At 42.0% G+C, this 23,062-nt stretch overlaps 1 protein-coding gene across 5 annotated transcripts in view; it reads right to left on the bottom strand.

Moving 5' to 3' along the window:
* Positions 1–23,062, bottom strand: part of SHANK3 (SH3 and multiple ankyrin repeat domains 3) — a 375,382-nt gene that overhangs the window by 220,332 nt on the left and 131,988 nt on the right. For all 5 annotated transcript variants that reach the window (XM_040343142.1, XM_040343144.1, XM_040343143.1 and 2 more), the window contains exon 7: positions 18,584–18,700. In XM_040343142.1, coding sequence (XP_040199076.1) covers positions 18,584–18,700 — 117 coding nt within the window. The remainder of the gene's footprint in view (positions 1–18,583; positions 18,701–23,062) is intronic.

Genomic DNA, 23,062 nt, shown 5'->3' with positions numbered 1-23,062 from the left:
CTTCCTACTGTTCTGTACTGTTCCCTTCACAAACTGCGGCCATAGGCTCCTGCTGCTGTTGTTCAAACACCAGAGAATAGGGAGTGGGGTGTGGCCATAGACACACACACAGCCTGCCTCAGGAGCGCGCACAAGAGTGCCTCGTTAGCACCCGGCTTACTGAAGGAGGCGCCAGGAGAAGAAATATGCCGACATTGCTGGCAGAGGAGGAAAATTGTGTTTCTGAGCGAGATCACTGCACTGAGCAGGTAAGCATACCTTTCCAACTTTCTCAGATAGGAATTAAATGGACTGTATGTAGGCATAGGACACGCCCCCTGCCACACCCCCTTAAAGGAGAATTGTACAAAAAAATTATTAATTCCAGCGATTTTAAAGGTTCCTTTTTTAAAAAGAACAAACATGTCATACTTACCTTCTCTGTGTAATAGTTTTGCACAGAGCGGCCCGATCCTCCTTTTCTGGGGTTCCCTGGCGGTGCTCCTGACTCCTCCTCTTTATTGATTGCCGTAACAGAGAGCCACATTCCATGGGGCACCCGTGCGGGCGTGCTCCCGAGTCCTGCTGCTGCATCCAGTGACACAGACAGCAGGACTCCGCCTCGCTCCCCCATCACTGGATTTGATTGACAGCAAATTGGAGCCAATGGCTTCTGCTGCCGATCTATCCAATGAGGACCCGAGACAGCGGGTGGAGCAGCTGGGCTAGTGCTCGTCGCTGGAATGATCGGGTTCAGGTAAGAAACGGGGGGCTCTGGGGTCAGCTGCCGCACATAAGGTTTTTTACCGTAATGCATAGAATGCATTAAAGCGGAGGTCCACCCAAAAAAAAAAAAAATTGACAAAAAGGCTACAAAAAATTTTGAAAAAAAAAACAAAACTGAAATGGCTGTTACTAGGCTGATCGTCCTAATCTGCCACTTCCTCATCCGCAGTGGTTTTCTTTCTTCTCCTTCTCGCACTGCCTCCTGGGAAATGAGGAGCGGTGTCTTTTGGGACCTTGTGTGTGTCCCAGGAGACATCCGCCCATTCACATAGTGCCGCGCGACTCGCGCAGTAGGCAACCAGGAAGTGAAGCCCCAACGCTTCACTTCCTGATTCCCTCACCAAGCATGGCGGTGGGGCAGTCGAGACCTGAGCAATTGCTCGGCTTTGGCTGCTGACATCGCGGGGCACCCAGGACAGGTAAGTGTCCTTATTAAAAGTCAGTAGCTACAGTGTTTGTAGCTGCTGACTTTTAATTTTTTTTTCTAATGCCTCCGCTTTAAGGTGAAAAGCCACAAGACTTTACAACTCCTTTAAACCTACAAGTGCTTTTTCTTTAACCGCTACTATTCCTTTATAGTGGCTTTTAAAATTTACAAATGCAGCAATTTAGAAATTGGATGAAAAGTTTAGCACTGGGAAACACTTTTTGAAAGCTAAAAAGTGCATTTTTCATACAACTATATGGATCAGACCAAAATGAGGGGCAAATGAGGAGGAAAGAAGAACTTTATTTCAAATCAGGGACAGTCCCTACAAATCAGGGTTGGTTGGGAGCTATGGGTAAGTATTTAAAAAAATAAAAAAAATAATAAACCTTTAGTATCACGTTACTCCAGAATCATTTTCAAATGGGAGTATTAATTCAGCAATATATTTATTACTACTTAAAATACAGAATTGAGACAGCACAAAATGTTATCATACTTACCAATAATTTTCCTTTCCTGGCACCAATGCATGACAGCATATTGCAACTTATACTGTATGCTGTCATGTTGGCACCAGGAAAACAGCAAAATGTATCATAATTTCCCATAATTCTTCTTTTTTTTCCATATTGGTGTCAGGAAAGATTTTTTCAAGAGAAATTACTTTCTTTTGGTGGTATTTGGTCCTTCAAGAGTTATTTAACCTTTTTAAATATATTTTAAAGGAAAAAAGTATTAACATTTTTTTTTTTTTTTTTTTTATAATTTGACAAGTGATAATTTTGACAACTAGTGTTACTGCAGCAATCAAGTGGTAATTTTCTGCAATGTTTTTATTTATTTTTTGTACCATGATACCAAAAAGTGAAATAAGGGCATTTGTGCTTTTAGCAACGTTATTTACAAATTAAATAAGGGTATTTGTGTATTTTTTATCACGTTAACTGAAAAAAAAAAAAGATAATGAGCAAAAACAACAAACAGAATGTAAAAGGAGGGAGCAAGAATTTGGGCCCGCCTTTATGGGCGGGCCCAAGGCAGCCCCGCCCCCTTACTCAGGTCATTTCTGCATTGGATGTTTAGGCATTAGGTATTATTTAGATAATTTGGTACTGTCTCTTTAAATTTATGAGTTGGTTTGAATGGACCAATCAATATTGTTGGAAGTTTTTGGAAGGTTTTGGTACCCTATATATAGGAGTACTCTGAGGTAATTTACCTCACACATTTTAGTCAAGCCTTGTGTGAAGGAGCTACCCACCCTACCCACCCCTGTCGTTTGGCACTTATGTGGTTTAAGTCACCCCGGATTTCCGGGGGGGGGGGGGGTGTTTTTATGTCTTAAATATTTCTGTTTGGCTCGAGTTCCAAAAACTGAGCTTACATATTTATAGATTTATGGAATTTATGATATTTATTTTAAATTTTCGATATATTTAAGAATTGTATTATGTATTTATACCAATATAGTGCCACGGACATTAAATATTTTGCCAAATACAATTCTGTGGTTTGTTTTTATTTTTAGTTAATTGTAAGTTATTTTAAAGGGGATGTGGGCTGCGTGCAATCCCATACATTTTCCCAATTCGGTGTAAAAAAATAGCTTAGGAGAGCAGGGAGACATAAAATCCAATGATGAGGTGGCCGGGGGCGGGGCCGATTTTCTGCTGTCTGTGTCAATAGATGCAGCAGCAGGACACAGGAACGTGCCCATACGAGTCCCCCGCGGGGGAGCGGCTCTCCCATGGGGCACTCGAGAAGAGGAGGAGCCAGGAGCGTCACTGAGGGACCCCAGAAGAGAAGGACAGGGGGCCACTCTGTGCAAAACCAACTGCACGAGGAGGTAAGTATAAATGAATTTCTTTTTTAACCACTTGCCAACCAGTTTATATAGTTATACGGCAGCAATTTTGCTACGTCCCGTGAATCGCCGTACCCCTATGGTGGCTCCATTAAGAGCCATAGCTGCACGGTGGGGGACGTGATGTGCATGGCCGGTGGGCGCGATCACTGCCAGCCACCCACGATCGCGGGCACATGAGCCAGAATGGGGATTTGTGTGTGTAAACACACAAATCCTCGTTCTGACAGGAGAGAAGCGACAGATCTGCTGTTTGTAGTAATTGTGAACAGCGATATTTCTCCTCCCCCAGTCAGTCTCATCCCCCCACAGTTAGAAACACTCCCCAGGGAACACATGTAACCCCTTGATTACCCCCTAGTGTTAACTCCTTTCCTACCAGTAACATTTATACAATAATCAGTGCATTTTTATAGCACTGATCGCTGTATAAATATCAATGGTTCAAAAAAAGTGTCAAAAGTGTTTGATCTGTCTGCCGCAATCCAACTAAAAAATTGCAGATCACCGGCATTACTAGTAAAAAAAAGAGGCACTATAATTTTTGTGCAAACCGAACAATATACGCTTATTGCGATTTTACCAAAAATATGTAGAAAAGTATATGTTGGCCTAAACTGAATTATTTTTTGGGATATTTATTATAGCAAAAAGTAAAAAATATATATATTTTTTTTTCAAAATTGTTGGTCTTTTGGGTTTAAAGCACATAAAATACCACCAAAAGAAAGCTCTATTTGTGGGGGAAAAACGATGTAAATTTTATTAAAACGTCGCACAACCATGCAATTGTCAGTTAAAGCGACGTTAAGGGGCAAATCCTTCCGGGGCTGAAGTGGTTAAAAAACAAAGCATTATTTATCCTTTAACTGGTTGACATGCAATATTTCCTAATTACCTGACTAAAAGAAAAAGAATAGCCCATTCACACAGGGGCAACACAACTTTGGGAGGCAACTTGGACACGACTTGAGTATGAATCAGCAGGCAACTTACAAGGCAACTTCAAGTCGCCTCCAGGACAGGAGGCTTTCCAGTGGCCAATCAAACAACAATCAGCTCTGTGGGAGGAAGGGGGGGAGGGGTTTGCCTGAGAAATGTATGTTATCTTCCTGTATTGTTGCTTCAGTTAAGACAGTTATCCGACTTCTGAGGCGACTTCCATTGAAATCAATGGGTACAAGTTGCCTAGAAGTCGGATTGAAGTAGTACAGGAACCTTTTCTGAATTCGGAGCGACTTCAGTAGTGTACATTAAAACGGCTCCCATTCACTTACTTTCATTTTCCCGACCACGCGACTTGGGGCAACTTGAAGTCGCTCCCAGGTCGCCCCATTGTGAAAAGGCTCTAAGTTTGAAGACGATATTTTTTTTAGTCAAGACTACAATAAATAAAGGATGAAAACATGTACTGTACAAAACCTATAATTTTTCTGTAAAGTGGATGTAAACCCACTCTCATCCTTTCTAAACTAATGCCATAGTGCTGATCTATAAGGATATACATGCCTCCTGTATGTATCCTTACCTGTCAAATGTCTCCCATCTGTCTGTTATAAGAACTGAAAAACTGCAGATTCTGGGGGTGGGTCTGTTGTCTGAAGCTCGGTGGGTAGAGTCGTGATGTCAGTAGACTCCCCGCCCACCTCTACACCCCCCCTTGTCAAAATGCATTTTGTCCTGTGTATTTCTTACAATAAATTCTGCTATCATCACTAACATCCAGTCAAACCCCAGAAAATTAAACACAAGACTTCAGAAAAGGAGTAAGGGGGAAATTAAAAAATAATGCCCATCTCCAGGCTAGTGCATGAGATATGTAAAAAAAACTGTCATTCACAGCAAGGGGGAAGAACTGACAAAAGTTTTCTCCTGTTTGTCCGTTTATTTCACTGAAAAAAGAAAAGAGGATTGCTCAGAGCTGGATTAATTCTTTGTCTCAAGACTGGGCACAGATGATAGGAAATCTTATGCCGCGTACACACGGTCGTTTTATGTGATGAAAAAAAATGACGTTTTTAAAAACGTCACTTTAATTGACCGTGTGTGGGCGAAAACGTCGTTTTATGTCTTCTAAAAAACGACCAAAAAAAATTGAAGCATGCTTCAATTTTATGTGTCGTTTTTCAAAACGTCAACTTTTACTTCACAGAAATTGACCGTGTGTAGCAAAAATGTTGTTTAAAACAACGTTTTTTCACCCGTGCATGCCCAGAAGCTACTTATGAAGCGAGCTTCAATGGAAAAACGTGGTGGAACGTAACCTCACTTTGCTAGAACATTGTGAGAAAAACAATGGTGTGTAGGCAACTTCGTCTTTGAAAATTGAAGTTTCAAAAACGTCGTTTTTGAAACTGTACACACCATAAAGTGATGGTGTGTACAGGGCATAATACTCTACATTTTGACAGCAAAAAAAAAAAAATCCACTTTAACAATGAGTAGTTGCCAATCTATAGAGAATAATGGCTGTTTCTAGTCCTAATTTTATGAATGTGGCCCAGAGGTGTCAGGTCAATCATTCTGTATGGATGGGGCCTGTGCATGCTACTTTAGAAGCAGCCAGCAAGTTGGACAATGAAGATTTATGGATCTAATTGGTAAGCTGCAATATAAAAATAACAATGTACAGTATGTCTTTGGGTTGAAACTGATTTAACAAAGTAAAATGTGATGTGCCCCAGCAGGGTTTGCACCCAAACAAGAACGAGTGCCATAATGACACAAAACAGATGGCGCCTCTAACTGGTATCTTTAATAGTAGAATGTCATCAGCACATTGTATGCTCAGGATAAAGCCATTTAGTAGTCTCTAATAGGGCTTATTTGTGACTAATAAATGGCTCTATCCTGAGCATATCATGTGCTGATGATAGTCTACTATAGTAGGTTTGCTTAAGGACAATGTAATGTTAGGACAATGCCGCTTTCTTAAATGACTGCTGTTCTGTGGCAGTGACCAACAGCAGGGAAATGTTATGACCCATTCCCTACTGCTTCATTGTGAGATCAGCTGCATATCATTTGATTCTGTAAACTCATAACACCCTGAATTATATTCATGCTGACAAACATATGACCTTCTTTGCAAAGTAATCCAAAAATGAAGTGCTCCAGATAGGGTTGCTTAGAATCACAAATCCCTATATCCACAACAGATATTGCTTTCAATGGGGCAGCCTCCAACCGCTAAATGCCAGGACCCCCTGCTGATTTTCTCGCATCTGCTCGCTGTTGGCCAGAAACACGGGTATGAATGTACCCTTAGCAAGAAGTGACAAGAGTGCCGCATTGTTTAACATGGACTTCAATTTTTGCAGTAAAATTTGAAAAAACAGAATATACAGTGGGCCAGATTCAGTAAGAATTGGGCTTTTTTTATGGAGGCCCGATTTTGCCCTGCGCCCCCGCAATTTTTTTGCGATGCCCTCGATTCACGGAGCAGAAGCTCCGTAAACTGCGCGGGCGTGCCGGCAAAATGCCCGGCGCAAGATTGCGCAATTTAAATGATCCCGTAGGGGGCTGGAATCATTTAAATTAGGCGCGTTCCCGCGCCGATCATAGAGCGCATGCTCCGTCGGGAAACTTTCCCGACGTGCATTGCGGCAAATGACGTCGCAAAGAGCCTTATCTTAGGCTGCAGTCGGCGTAACGAGGTTCCTGAATCAGGAGCACTCGTTACGCCGGGGAAAGTAATTAAGTAAGCAATTGCGCTGTGTAACCTATGGTTACACAGGCGCAATTGCTTCTTGAATCTACCCCAGTGTATATACGAAGATACTGTATGTAGATACGGTATATGTGTGTGTGTGTGTGTATATATATATATATATATATATATATATATATATATATATATATATATATATATATATATAATGTTGTCTGCTATAATTCATCCCAAAGGTGTTTTATCGGGTTTAGGCCAGTCAAGTTTCTTCACCCCAAACTCGCTCATCCATTTCTTTATGGACCTTGCTTTGTGCACTGGTCCACAAATCATTTGGTGGAGGGGGGATTATAATGTGGTGTTGTTTTTTTAGGGGTTGGGCTTTGCCCCCTAGTTCCAGTAAAGGGAACTCTTAAGGCGTCAGCATACCAAGACATTTTGGACAATTTCATGCTCCCACCTTTGTGGGAACAGTTTGGGAATGGCCTCTTTCCTGTTTCAACATTACTGCGCACCAGTGCACAAAGCAAGGTCCATAAAGACATGGATGAGTGAGTTTGGGGTTTGATTGACCTGCACAGAGTCCTGACCTCAACCCGATAGAACAGCTTTGGGAAGAATTAGAGTGGAGACTGCGAGCCAGGCCTTCTCATCCGACATAAGTGCCTGACCTCACAAATGTGCTTCTGGAAGAATGGGTAAACATTCCCATAGACATACTCCTTGTGGACAGCCTTCCCAGAAGAGTTGAAGCTGTTATAGCTGCAAAGGGTGGGCCAACTCAATATTGAACCCTTCTAACTAAGACTGGAATGCCATTAAAGTTCATGTGCATGGAGAGGCAGGTGTTCCAATACTTTTGGTAATATAGTGTACTTAAACAACCATTTGCTCCTGTCAATTACAGCCAGTGAGCAGAGAATGGCGTGTTGGGGCTGAGCCATGCTTTGTATGTCCACGGACACACAGAGCGTGGCTCAAGCCTCGTACACACAACCGAGATTCTCGGCAAAAACCAGCAAGAAACTTGCTGGGAGATATTTTTTTGCCGAGGAAACCGGTCGTGTGTACATTTTCGTTGAGGAAACTGTCGAGAAACTCGACGAGCCAAAAAGAGAACATGTTCTCTATTTCCTTGATGGGAATGGAGAAAATTGGCTTGTCGAGTTTCTCGACAGCCTAACAAGGAACTCGACGAGGAAAACGATATGTTTCGCCCGTCGAGTTCCTCGGTCGTGTGTACGAGGCTTCAGGATTGAGCCCACACTAATGCCTCCATAGCAAGTTGCTATGAGGGCACTCAGCAGAGGAGGGGAGCCAGGAGAGCGGCAGGAGACCACAGAAGAGGAGGATTAGGGCTGCTCTCTGCAAAACGATTGCAGGTAAGTATAAGATGTTTTTTTTTTATTAAGTTTACAATTACCTTAAAGCGGAGGTTCACCCAAAAAACAAGTATATAACATTACATTCTGTATACCTCAAACATGTACAGTATGCTGTTTTTTTTGGGGGGTGTACATACGGTATTATCGCTATTTTTCACCTGGCTTCCGGGTACTAGCTCCCGTGGGAGTAGGTGTTCCTATGCAGTGGCGCAATGTCCTCTGGGACTTCGCCCAGATGATTGAAACTAGCCGAACTGCGAGTCTGCGCTATACGGTGCCTGCGCACCGACTAGGAGCCGTGTAGAGCTGACTGCGCAGACGCCGTATAGAGCCGACTTGCAGGTTCGGCTAGTTACGGAAACTCGTGACGCGCCTTATCCGCCGGGGGGAAGTTTTTGTCAGGCACGTCAATCATCTGGGCGAAGTCCCAGAGGACATTGCGCCACTGCATAGGAACGCCTACTCCCGCGGGAGCTAGTACCCGGAAGCCAGGTGAAAAATAGCAATAATACTGTATGTACACCCCCCCCCCCCAAAAAAAAACGGCATACTGTACATGTTTGAGGTATACAGAATGTAATTTTATATACTTGTTTTTTAGGTGAACCTCCGCTTTAAGTTATGCTATATGTATGAAAACAAGTAACATATAAAAAGATGTTTGACTGCAAAAGTGAAAATACCAGGAAAAGAAAAACCACAGTATGCAATGGTAAAACCGTTTGTATTTTCTACTATACTTTTCTCATACACTGCAGAAACTTGGCCGATTTTTAAAGGTTCCCGGTTTAATATAAAATCCAAACAATATGTAAAATTGTAAAAGGGTTTTATTATCCTTTAGAAAACTGAATGGGTTAAGCTCTGAGGCTATGTGTGCTCAATTGAACAAAGTCTTCCCCTGCCAGGGAACATAAAGAACGACGCCAAAGTCAGCCGTCTCTGTTACGTGGTGTACACTGGAAGCTCTGTTTCTCCATGAGATCCCCAGAAGTGTTGTATCAGCGACATCCACAAGAGATTAGAAGAGCCCCAGGCAGGACAACACTGATGAGATAACTGGAAGTTAAGTCACTGGCCCAGACTGGCTTTAAGGCAGAAATCCATCCTAGGTGATTGGAAATACTGTATCCTTACCCTATATTTCTTTCAGCACTGAATCTATTAGAAACTTTCTTTTCAGAGCCCTTCACAATCTGGCAGAAAATAACTATGAAACCATTAGATAGATGGTTTCAATATTTAAAGATGCCACCTGAGACAAGCTCTTCACCTTACAGGTAGAACTCCTGCATCTTATTCCCGTATTAGTGAAACAGAATTTAAGGGAAGGCATGGAATATCTATTAATCTGGGCAGGTTGTCACTTTGATTCCAATGTAATCATTGCTAAAACACTTAGCATTAAAAAGAGTACATCCTTGAAATTTTACAGTCCCAATTAATTTATAATTAAATGTAATAAAATTTAGATTAAAATAGAACTCCAGTCAAATCTGTATTACTCTCTGTATCCTCACTAAGGAGAGTTCTCTTTATTTATGTTAAGGACAGGGAGTACAAGATTACCTCTGATGGGGACACAGACAGGTGTAAAAGCACTTTTATTAGTATAAAAAAAAATCACTTCTCACATATTTAAGGACAAAAAAAAGTACAAAGCGGAGGGGTCAGTGTCAACATTCCACAGCTACAAAAAATGCAATAAGAAGTGTAAGAACACAATGAGTGACACATTGCGGAGGAGAGTAAAAATAATCCCATGACATTTTTTAAATATATTAAAGAGTAAAAAGGCGAGGTTGGAACACACAGGCCTCATAAAGGATGAGGAAAGGAAGGTGGTTACAGATGAGAAGGAGAAGGCAGCTGTACTAAATGCCTTCTTCTCCTCAATCATCACACAGGAAAAGGGTGGGTATAAGAACCACGACTGTATTGTTAGCAACATGCCACAGGATTTACCCTTGTGGCTAACACAGGCCGGAGTCCAGAAAGGATTAGAGAAGCTCAACATAAATAAATTACCAGGACCAGATAGCTTATACCGAGAGTCCCTAAAGAACTCAGTCAGGTTATAGTCAGGCCGCTATTCCCAATCTTCATAGACAGCATACTGACAGGATTGGCACCAGCTGATTGGCAAAAGGCCCATGTGGTACCAATATTCAAAAAAGGGCAGAGATCCATTCCAGAAAACTATAGGCTTGTTAGTCCAACGTCGGTAGTTGGTACCACTATTTGATGATGAAATAAAGTGTAACCTGCAACAACCCAATGGTCAATTTGAGGGGATGATAAGGAACCATATCAAAGAATATGTTGATGAAAACAGTATAATTAGCAGTAGACAGCACGGTTTTACGAAAAAGATCGCTCTTGCCAAACCAACCTATTAACATTCTACGAGGAAGTGAGCTACCATCTAGACAAAGGTAGGCCGGTAGATGTGGTGTATCTGGATTTTGCAAAAGCATTTGATACAGTCCCCCACAAACATTTAATCTACAAGCTGGGGTCTGTAGGCATGGACCATAAGATTTGTTCTTGGATAGAAAACTGGTTACAGGGGCATGTTCAAAGGGTTGTGATAAATAAATTGTGATAAATAACGTATACTCAGAATGGTATAGAGTGGTTGGTGGGGTACCCCAAGGCTCTGTCCTGGGACCAATTCTGTGTAATTTATTTATATATGATATAGAGCATGGGTGCTCAACCTATGGGCCTCCAGATGTTGCAGAACTACAAGTCCCATGAGGCATTGCAAAGCTGACGATTACAAGCATGACTCCCAAAGGCAAAGGCATGATGGGACTTGTAGTTCTGCAACAGATGGAGGGCCACAGGTTGAGCGCTCATGATATAGAGGGTGGGATAAATAGCTCAATCTCAGTGTTTGCCGATGACAGACAAGTATGCAGGGCAATAACAACACAGCAGGATATAGAAACTTTACAAGAAGAGCTGAATAAATAATGGAGTGGGCTACTGCGTGGCAAATTAAGTTTAACATTGAAAAATGTAAGGTAATGGACTTGGGGGGTAAAAATATAAATGCAAGTTACTCATTAGGGGGAGAATCTCTAGGGGGTTTAAAGATGGAGAAGGATCTAGAGGTCCTAGTAGAAGACAGACTGAACAATGGCATGCAGTGTCAAGCTGCGGATACCAAAGTCAGCAGAATGGCATTAAAAAGGGAATTTAATCCAGAGATAAAACGATAATTCTCCCACTTTGTAAAACTTTGGTTTGGACGCATCTGGAGTATACTGTCCAGTTCTGGTCACAAATCCTCAGAAAGGATGTGCTGGAGCTGGAGAGAGTCCAGAGAAGGGCAACAAATTTAATATGGGGACTGGAGAACTTCAATTATGAGGAACGACTGACTACAAGCGCAAAATGTATTCTCCCTGGAGAAGAGACGCTTGGGAGGAGATATGATAGTGATGTACAAATATCTCAACTGTGATCGCAGTAGGGGTGCAACGGATCAAAAAACTCACGGATCGGATCGATCCTCGGATCAGGAGTCACGGATCGGATCATTTTCGGATCAGCAAAAAAAAAAAGACAAATCTTGTTACACCCACCAGAGTTTTAGATTTCACAGTTCTTCTCAACACAAAACGGAGCTTATGTGCTTAAATACAGTGTTTGGAAATCCGACGGACTGTTTATTGCTAATGTGACAGAACACCTCTGATTTTCACATTTAAACAGTCCGTCAGATTTACAAATACTGTATTTAAGCGTATAAGCTCTGTTTTGTGTTGAAATAACTGCATCTCGCAATACTTATATGTGCAGCCAAGTGGAAGTCGCAGCCCCATGTACGAAAGTGGTGTCATCAGTTCCCTACTGTGACCTGAACTATCCCAATCATCAAAACCCTTTAGTGTCATTGATCGGCGGGCTGAGTGTCTAGTGAAAATCCCCCCTACGTGCTCAGTCCATACAGATCCCCCCCGATCGCCTCCTCTCTCTTCTCTGGCAAGCAGCAGGACGCCCGGTGCGGCGGCGGCAGCGGCTTCCCGTGTGGATTCCTCAAGGTGCAGCATGGAGCTCATCGCTGGGCTGTTAGGAGTCAATGACATATTGAGCTCAAGTGCCCACAAACTTCCGAGGAGCAGCCTGCATCCCCCGCGCCGGGTGGACCTCGATGGCCGCCGCTTCGATAGCTAGGCCGAAGCCGCGGCCTTTCCTATGGACCGGGAGGCCCGTGGATCGCCGTGTGTCCCGACCCGAAGGTGCTGATCTGTACAGATCAGTTGCACCCCTAGTGACAATACTTGATGTGTTCCCACTGTCGTATGGCATTCTTGTGCCACAGTGCCTACACACCGTCACGGTTTTATTCACTAACCTCTTTCCTTCATCATTATATTTGACAGGGAAGCCAAAATGCTCCCATACAGGGGATTTAAATGACGCGGGGCATTCAAGCTCCTCCGTTCGCCATGACCACGCTGTGTGTGGACTGAACATGCGCAAATTATTACTTTTATTTTTTTTAGAAAACAATCCTCGGATCACGTGTGTGCGGTTCGGATCAATCTTTTTCGGTTCGGATCACGGATCAATGACGATCCTTTGCACCCCTAGATCGCAGTATGAAACTTTTCAGTCCCAGAAAGTGTAGGAAGACACAGGGCCAAACAATTAGACTGGAAGAGAAGCGATTTAACCTTAAGCTGCGTAGGGGGTGTTTCACTGACAGGGCGGTAAGGATGTGGAACTCTCTTCCACAATCGGTGGTGTCGGCAGGAAGTATGGATAGTTTTAACCACTTAAGGACCGCCTCCTGCACATTTACGTCGGCAGAATGGCACGGCTGGGCACAGGCACGTACCTGTATGTTGCCTTAAGCCTAGGTTCACACTGCTGCGAATTCAAAATTGCGGTAAAATGCGCGATTTGGGACGTCACGCAGCCAGACGTCACGCCTACAGCCACACCCCCCTACAGTAAGAATCGCGATTTGGGACGTCACGCCTACAGCCACACCCCCCTACAGTAAGAATCACTCCCTTAGGGCACACTTAACCCTTTACTGCCACCTAGTGGTTAACCCCTTCACTGCCATTGTCATTTTCACAGTAATCTGCATTTTTATAGCACTTTTCGCTGTGAAAATTACAATGGTCCCAAAAATGTGTCAAAAAAGTGTCCGTTGTGTCCGCCATAATGTCGCAGTCATGAAAAAAATTGCAGATCGCCGTCATTAGTAGTAAAAAAAAATATTAATAAAAATGCCATAAAACTATCCCCTATTTTGTAAACGCTATAAATTTTGTGCAAACCAATCGATAAACGCTTATTGCGATTTTTCTTTACCAAAATAGGTAGAATACGTATCGGCCTAAACTGAGTTTTTTTTATATCTTTTTTGGGGATATTTATTATAGCAAAAAGTAAAAAAATATAGATTTTTTTTCAAAATTGTCGCTCTATTTTTGTTTATAGCGCAAAAAATAAAAACCACAGAGGTGATCAAATACCACCAAAAGAAAGCTCTATTTGTGGGAAAAAAAGGACGCCAATTTTGTTTGGGAGCTATGTCGCACGACTGCGCAATTGTCAGTTAAAGCGACGCAGTGCCAAATCGCAAAAAGGGGCAAGGTCCTTAACCTGCCTGGCGGTATTCCTGAGTCTGACTCGGGGTTAGATTTTCCTGCTGCGAGCGGTAACCCCCGAGTCAGACTCGGGCTTGCCTCGCTGGATGCACAGGGAGTGTTTACTTACCTTGTCCCTGGATCCAGCGATGCCACCGCGCTGTGTGAGCGAGCGGGACCTCGCTCGATTCACACAGCGTCCTCCTGTGCCGCCGATCTCCGTTCCCTGCGACGTTACGACGCACGGGGACGGAGAACGGCGCCAAATTCAAAAAAGTAAACAAACACATTACATACAGTATACTGTAATCTTATAGATTACAGTACTGTATGTAAAAAAAAACACCCCCCCCCCCTTTGTCCCTAGTGGTCTCCCCAGTGCCCTGCATGTACTTTTATATAATAAAAACTTTTCTTTCTCCCTGCAAACTGTAGATTGTCCATAGCAACCAAAAGTGTCCCTTTATGTCAAAAATAGTTTTAGATCAGCTAAAAAACAGCGATAATAAATTATAATCACTTGCAGAATTGTGCGATAGCGATTTGTGGGGAAATTCGTCATAAAAAAAAAATAATAATGACAGCGACAATTCTGCAACTGAGCAAATTTCTGTGATTTTGATTTGATTACATTATTGAATAATTTTTATTATAATTATATTATTATTTGTTATAATTATTTATAATTATTTATTATATTATAATTTATAATTTTGTTTTTAAAAAAAATTCATACCCGGGATGCCTACAAGACTCTTGTTTGGTCAGATTTAAGTGAGTTATTTCTAAAAATTACAGACCTACAATATAAAACGCCAAATTTCCTTGCAAATAATGGTACTGCTTTCAGCATGTTTTTTCTGAAAGAATCATACCGCCAGGGAGGTTAACCTGCATAATGGTCCGGGTCTTAAGTGGGTTAAAAGACGTGCATCTTAGCAAAAACAGAATACAGGGATATGGGAAATGATTTTTCTACACACGTACACACATCTACACAGGTTGAACTGGATGGACTGTTGTCTTTATTCAACCTTACCAACTATGTAACTATGTATATTCCCCTTTTGTCTTTTTTCACCTTAATGCATAGGATGCATTAAAGCGGAGGTTCACCCAAAAATCCACTTTTTGACATTAGCTGTAGCATACTGCTAACATCTGCAGTATGCTGTTTTTTTTTTTTTTTTTACTTGTACTTATCGTTATATGAGCCCTTGTTTTCCGGCTCCGAGCGGGGAATCCTGCGGGGAATGGGCGTTTCTAAGCGAAGAGGAGTTGATTGATGGCTTCTAAGGCGCGTCTTGGCCTCTGTTTAATCTTCAACTGCCATGATGCTGCACATGTGATCAGTTATGACACCAGCCATTGGATGGTTTGACAGTTTGGTTGAGAGCACAACCAATGTGACAGTTAGCATTCCCGGCATGCCAGGAATGTAACTGCTTTTTCAAACTGTTAAATTGATGGGTGAACCCCCGCTTTAAGGTGAAAAAACACAAACCTTTACAACCCTTTAAAATAGTGTCTATTTTTAACACAATTTTAAAAAATTGCCAAGGATGGTGGAAGTTCATTTGGAATGATTGAGGTAAAATAGGGAAGAATCTTTAATAATACATTTGTCTGCCCACCTTAAATGTAACGACAATATAAATAAAGCATTACAACTATAACTTTAAACTTTTTAAAAAGTCTCAAAAACTACCAGATAACTTAAAATAATAACCTAGCACCCCTGAAGTTTAGAGCTCTTTCACAGGGCTTTCAGATCATGTTCTCCTGTCAGTTTTTCAGGTGCACCTGTTTAAAACAGGGGTGCCCAACATGTGGCCCGCGGAGCCCTCTGATGTGGCCCGCGACCTCCTGCTCTGGAATGGAATAGAATACTGTTATTAAAGGTCAGTTTACAGTATTACTAAAATCAGTGTAAATATGGGCATATATTTTCTGTAGTGGTTACTGGGCTGCTTTAAAACTGATCCGCAGGTGCAGATTAGTTTACCTGCGGGTTACCTGCACTGAGTCATAGACGTCTGTTATTACCTGCGAGTTTGGTCAGCTTTCTGAAAGTGCACCAAACCTGCAGAATATAATACAAGTCTATTGCAAAGTGCAGGAAAGCCAAAAGGTACAGAGCGCAGCCTTGGGCCCCTTTTACACCGTTAGTTTGACCAATTGGACCCTCCATTCACCTCCTCCAAGTAGTGGAAGACAAACAAACTTGTGTGCTACCTCCAATACAATCTGCTAAAAAGTATAGTGGGCTGTGTCAGTGTCCGCTCTGCAAATGCAGACACGAACATGCCATCCACCCACTGCGCTCATTGTGGCCCGCAGTCTGTTACAAAGTCGCTTAAGTGGCCCTTGCTCTTCAAAAAATTGGGCACCCCTGGTTTAGAAGCTCTAAGCAGGTCTATGGGCAGGTGGATGCTTCCATCTACATCCACCTGCCAAGAACAAAAAATGTGAAAGGACCGATGCTGTATCCTAGCCTAGGCCAACACTTTGCAGGGGGGCAGCACGGAAAGAGTCTGCGCTGGCTTGCGCTACACTGTTAGTGTAACGCGAGCTGCTTCTAATTTTTAACTGTCCTATCATACTGGACCACAAACCATCCTCACTGTGCTATATGTTTTCTGCTGCACCATTGGCATAGTTATATCTTCTTAGTCCTCTCCATAAAATTATCAGAAATGTGTGCTTTGCTTAAAATAGAACTATAGGCAACACTTTTTTTTTTTTTTTTTCATTTTGGATAGAGTAAGGGAGGGTTATAGCCCCTGTCAGTTTATTTTTTACCACCCCTGTCCCATTGCAGATATTTTCCTTCACTTCCTGCCCCATAGCCAAATCTATGCCAATTAACCTCCCTGGCGGTATGATTATTTCAGAAAAAAGGTGCTGAAAGCAGTACCATTATTTGCAAGGAAATTTGGCGTTTTATACTGTAGGCCTGTAATTCTTAGGAATAACTTATTTAAATCTGACCAAACAAGAGTCTAGTAGGCATCCCGGGTATGAATTAAAAAAAAAAAAACTAAATTATAAATTATAATATAATAAATAATTATAACAAATAATAATATAATTATAATAAAAATTATTCAATAATGTAATCAACTCAAAATCACTGAAATTTGCTCAGTTGCAGAATTGTCGCTGTCATTACTTTTATTTTTTTATGACGAATTTCCCCACAAATCGCTATCGCACAATTCTGCAAGTGATTATAATTTATTATCGCTGTTTTCTAGCTGCTCTTAAACCATTTTTGACATAAAGGGACACTTTTGTTTGCTATGGACAATCTACAGTTTGCAGGGAGAAAGAACCGTTTTTATTATATAAAAGAACATGTAGGGCACTGGGCAGACCACTAGGGACAAGGGGGGTGTGTATTTTTTACATACAGTACTGTAATCTATAAGATTACAGTATACTGTATGTATTGTGTTTGTTTACCTTTTTGAATTTGGCGCCGTTCTCCGATCCCGTGCGTCGTAACGTCGCAGGGAACGGAGATCGGCGGCACAGGAAGACACTGTGTGAATCGAGCGAGGTCCCGCACGCTCACACAGCGCGGTGGCATCGCTGGATCCAGGGACAAGGTAAGTAAACCAAGCCTGTGGATTCAGCGAGTCTGACTCGGGGTTACCGATCGTAGCCAAAAAATCTCACCCTGAGTCAGACTCGGGAATACCGCCAGGGGGGTTAAGGGAATCCATGCAACCCCCCCCCCCCCCCAGGCCGTAAAAACTACTGTGTCCCCACTCAATAATTTCAGGGTGGGTCTTAAACAGAAAGGGGTGCAGCCTTGAAAGTAAGGGGTGGGTCATATTTAAATTAGGGGGTGCACGAGTTTAGTCAGGCCTAGGGCAGCACAAAACCTAAATACACTACTGGAAAGGACTGCAGTTTTTTATGTTTTTCCAGACCAACACATGATGGATTAGAGGTAGCCTGATATAAATAGACACAAATGCATTTACATCCGGCCACCCATTGAGGCGTATTTACTAAAACTGGGAGTGCAAGATCTGGTGCTGCTCTGCATAGAAACCAAAGCTCAATTGAACAAGCTGAAGTTAGAAGCGGATTGGTTTCTATGCAGAGCTGCACCAGATTTTGCACTCTCCAGTTCTGGTAATTAAATCCCATAGAGTCATTAAAGGTCTGCCACAGTCCACTGTCAAAAACAGAACTGGCTCAGATGTTACAAAATTGCACTTTGTTCCGGTTCAGCAAGGATCAGTTCACGGATCCTGAACACAGCGGAGCGCTTGTGTGTAAAAAGACCTTTAGATATTTCAAAAGTGTATGATTAAATCATTGGCATTACAAACACTTAAAAAACAGTAGATCTGCCCGGATGTCATTCACAACTATTCAGTTGCACTATACATATATTTGATGACTGAAGATACTGAAGAATGATATAGACTGAAGAGGCAACTGGGGGACATCAAGTACAAATAAACAATATAATATAGTAACTCAATACCAAAATAAAAAATTACACTCTATACAGATAGAGATAGAAGCTGTGATAACATTCGGGGCGACAATTACCCTTTTTAAAGTCCTCTCCCTGGACTGGACTTTTTAATGTAATAGATAAATAAATGATGGCGTGGCCCACCTTGAATTTCCTGTTAATAATTCATACATACACCCGTGTGTTTTCTAAAGGCATTTATGCAATGGTAATTATCCGTTCAGATACTGTACTCAGCTTTAATTAAAATAATTTAATAGTGTAGGAATAGTAAAATATGGGTCACTTAGTCCCAGCAGTTCCAATCAGCTCTTCACACATAAAATATTAGCAAGCTATATAGCAAGTGGTATTACCTGGTTGTAGAGTGCACAAAGGTGCAGAGCGCTGTTCCCAGATGCATTCTGTGCTCTCATATCTGCTCCATAAAACAGAAGATGCTCCAGATGTTGAACATGTCCATAACGGCACGCCTGTGCACACAGAAAGATTGGAGATAGTTAGGGCTTCCAGTGCACATGACTAATTATGTACAGTATACTATCCATCTACTGACCTCTATTTGCCCAATCCCCTAAAATACAGCATCAGCAGCATGTATCTGTGTTAATGTGCATTCTACTAAAAACACATTTTTATAAAAGGTGCTTCATATGTTTACAAGCAACACTTAGGCCCCTTTCACACTGAGGCGGGAGGTGCGGTGGCGGTATAGCGCTGCTAAAAATAGTGTCGCTATACCGTCGCAATTACCGCAGGATTCGGCCGATATCGGTGCGGTATTAACCCCCGCTAGCGGCCGAAAAAGGGTTAATACCGCCCGCAATGCGCCTCGGCAGAGGCGCATTTCGGGAGGTATTACCACGACTTCCCATTGTTTTAAATAGGAAGGAGTGGTGAAGGAGCCGTATACACACCGCTCCTCTCACCGCTCAAAAGATGCTGCTTGCAGGAGATTTTTTTCTCTACCGCCAGCGCATCGCCTAAAGCCTCATACACACAACCGTTTTCCTCAACAGAAACTTGGTGGAAGAGCTTTTTTGCCGAGGGAAACAGTTGTGTGTATGTTTTTCATCGAGAAAACTGTTGTGGAACTCGACGAGAAAAAAAGAGAACAAGTCTTTTTTTCTCGTCGAGTTCCACAACAGTTTTCTCGATGAAAAACATACACACAACCGTTTTCCTCGGCAAAAAAGCTCTCCCACCAAGTTTCTGTTGAGGAAAACGGTCTCACGAGTCTCAATTTCCTCGTCGTGTTCCTCGTCGGGCTGAGAAACACGTTCGTGTGTATGCTAAGAAACCCGCTCATGCTCAAATTAAAGTATGAGACGGGAGTGCACCTTCGGTAAAAGTAGCGTTTGTAATGGAGATAGCACATTTGTCACGCTGTAACAGACTGAAAAGTGCAAATCATCTCTTACCAAACTTTTACTTAACACGCAGTAACATGAGATTAGCAAAAGCAGCCCCAAGGGTTGTGCCAGTGGAATCGAACTTCCCCTGCAATTGTATGTGTTGTACGTCACCGCGTTTGAGAACGATGAGATTTTCTCTTGACAGTGTGTACGCAAAGCAAGCTTGTCAAGATTCTCGACAAGCCTAACAAGGAACTCGTCGAGGAAAACGATGTTTCAATTACGACGAGTTCCTCGGTCGTGTGTACGAGGCCTCAGTGTGAAAGTCCTCAGGCTTTCACATTAATAATGCTGGGCTTTTCAGGCGGTATTTAGGCTCTATTTTTAGCGCTATACTGCCTGAAAAACTCCTCAGTGTGAAAGGGGCCTTAGACACTAAAGCCACGTTCACATAATAATTTTTCGGCTTGTAAAAAACGAAGTTTTTCAGCCTCTAGAAAAAACAATGTTTTTTTCAACTTCATCATTAAAACGACGTTGCCCACACACGATCGTTAAAAAAAAAAATGCTCTAGCAAAGCGCGGTGACGTACAACACGACAGCACTATAAAGGGGAAGTTCCATTCGGATGACGCCACCCTTTGGGCTGCTTTAGCTGATTTTGTGTTAGTAAAAGATGATTCGCGCTTTTCTGTCTGTTACAGCGTGATGAATATGCTATCTCCATTACGGACGCTAGTTTTACCAGAACGAGCGCTCCTGTCTCATAACTTGCTTCTGAGCATGCGCGGGTTTTTCACGTCGTTTAAGCCCACACACGATCATTTTTTACAACCCGAAAAAAACGACATTGTTTAAAACGTCGTTAAAAAATGCAGCATGTTCGAATTTTTTTTTTTGTGGTTTTTCAGAACCCGAAAAATGATGTGAAGCCCACACACGATCATTTTAAATTACATTTTTTAAAAAGATAGTTTTTTACATGCTGAAAAATTATCGTGTGTACGCGGCATAAGTCTAGTTCTAAAAAAATTGTTGGATAAATTTGACAAACAATTGCCCGACCGTATTTTGCATCATCTGTTTATTTCATATGATTATCAGCTCCATCTAGTGGCCATAATGTCATATTTTTCCCGAAATACCTCATTCAGAAAGAATATTGCATTATTTGCACTAGATGGTGCTGACAATCCCAGAAAATAATTGTATTTACCAAAATATGATCAGAATTTGTCATAAATGGGGGAATGCTTATAATTTTTACACCACACAGCAGCAAGCAGGACCTAGAATTATCACCGTCATTATCATCATTAGAGGTTCTTTATATAAAGCAGAATTAAAAGATTTCCTGGAGCTCAGCTTTCAACCTGTATTGTACAAAAGAGCAAATACCTGTAATTGTGGTCAATTTATTTTGTGTGAAACACATTGATGTAAATTGATGTTAGATCTAAAGCAGTGGTTCTCAACCTCTCTAGTGCCGTAACCCCTTGATAAAATTTCCCAAGTTGTGGGGACCCCTAACAGTAAAATTATTTTCGTAGCGTGGGTAGTCAGCACCCAAGGCAAGACCAGTAATTTGCGCCCCTAACCCACGGACATTCTTTCTCTTTGTTCTCCTTTCTTTCCCGTCGTTTTCCGCGTTGGGTATGCTAATTAGCTGTTTACGGCGATTCACGAACGTACGCGCGGCCGTCGCATTCTCTTACGTCGTCGCTAGTCGGCTTTTCCCGTCGTATAGTTAAAGCTGGTATTTCATGGCCTATCTTTAGACTTGCCATGTTAAAGTATGGCCGTCGTTCCCGCGTCGAATTTCAAATTTTTTTTTTTTGCGTAAGTCGTCCGTGAATAGAAAAGGACGTAACTCACGTCAACGTTCAAAAAATGACGTTGGTGCGACGTCATTTCGCGCAAAGCACGGTGGGAAATTTCAAAACAGAGCATGCGCAGTACGTTCGGTGCGGGAACGCGGCTAATTTAAATGATACACGCCCCATTTGAATTAGGTGGGCTTGCGCCGGACAGATTTACGCTACGCCGCTGCAAGTTTACAGACAAGTGCTTTGTGAATCAAGCACTTGTCCATAAAACTTGCGGCGGTGTAACGTAAATGCAATACGTTACGCCGCCGGATTTCTCCGTGAATCTGGCCCCTTTCCTTTAAAGGGCAGTTAGTATAGGGCTTAGAATAGGGGTGGAAGCAGGTTTGAGCCTAGATACAATGATGTTGGGGGTTATTATTGTGTCCACTGAAACTGATGTTGGGGTTATTAATGTACTCACTGACAGTGATGCTGGAAGTTATTATTGTGTTCTTTGACACTATTACTGGGGATTATTATTTTGTTTACTTTTGTTTATTTTTGTTTACTGACACTGATGCTTGCTGTTATTATTGTGTTCACCGACGCTGGGGCTTATCATTATACGAAATGCAGCAGGACGAAAATGTGTGGGGCTCTGCTATTGCGAGGCCCTCTGAAAGTGTCAGGGGCAGCACTTGACGCCCTCTATAATTTTCAAGTTGACCACCACTCGTCTAGGGGACAGGAAAAGCACTTTTACTAACCAGATTGTCCCTTTGCATCTTCAAGTCAATGCAGGACAATAGTCCCTGTATCAGACTTGATGGCGTCGGAGGACTGTAGGCCGCCAGTGTGTAGGGGAGAAAAGGCTGTGGGGACTGGCCTAGCAGCAGAGAGGAGCCTTGGAGAGCAGAGGATCAGGTAAGTAGAACTGATTTTTCAAGTCCCCCTAGGCATAAAAGAGCAATAAGCTACTGCAAGGGAGGACATTTTCGTTTTCCAGAGTTCAGCTTTAACTTGTCCCCCACTGTTGCATACTAAAGTATTAACATATTCTAAACAAGCAGTAAAATCACTTGTAAACAAGCCTCATAGCATCTGTAGTTATAAATATTATAACAAAGGCACTGAAATCATATTCATTTTCGGTAGAGAGAAAAATCTTGCCAGCCTGCAACCCCTCTAATATAAACAAACAGCAAGGTATTTAAGATAGAAACTGACTGTAACCTGACTTTAGAATCTTTGTTGTAATCTTTAACAATGAATTACCGGTACTTCACAGCACAAGCAGCTAGAGAGGTCAGTGAGGTCTTGTTATTGTTTTTGTGTCAATAGTGATGAAAGTGTCAGTTAGTGACCCACCCAGATTATGAGGTCAATTCGCTAACGTTTACCACATGCGATAATATGGTCACGTGACTAATTTGCATAAAGTATCACATGGAGTAAATAAAGTCCAATTCACAAAAAAATAACAATTATGTGCTATTTACAGCGAAATGAAAAATGTGTGGGTAAATATTGTAAAAAAAAAAAAAAAAAAAGGGTAAGCTCTTAAGTCCAATTCAAAAACAAAACTGGCCCATAGTGTCTGGAGGTACATACATTTCAGTTTATATACCATAGTTTGTAGATGATATAACTTTCGCACAAACCAATTAATGT

The sequence above is a fragment of the Rana temporaria genome, chromosome 3 (assembly GCF_905171775.1).
Source record: "Rana temporaria chromosome 3, aRanTem1.1, whole genome shotgun sequence".
NCBI lineage: Eukaryota > Metazoa > Chordata > Amphibia > Anura > Ranidae > Rana > Rana temporaria.
Note: the sequence above shows the minus strand (reverse complement) of the source record. Positions and strands in the feature narration are given on the sequence as shown.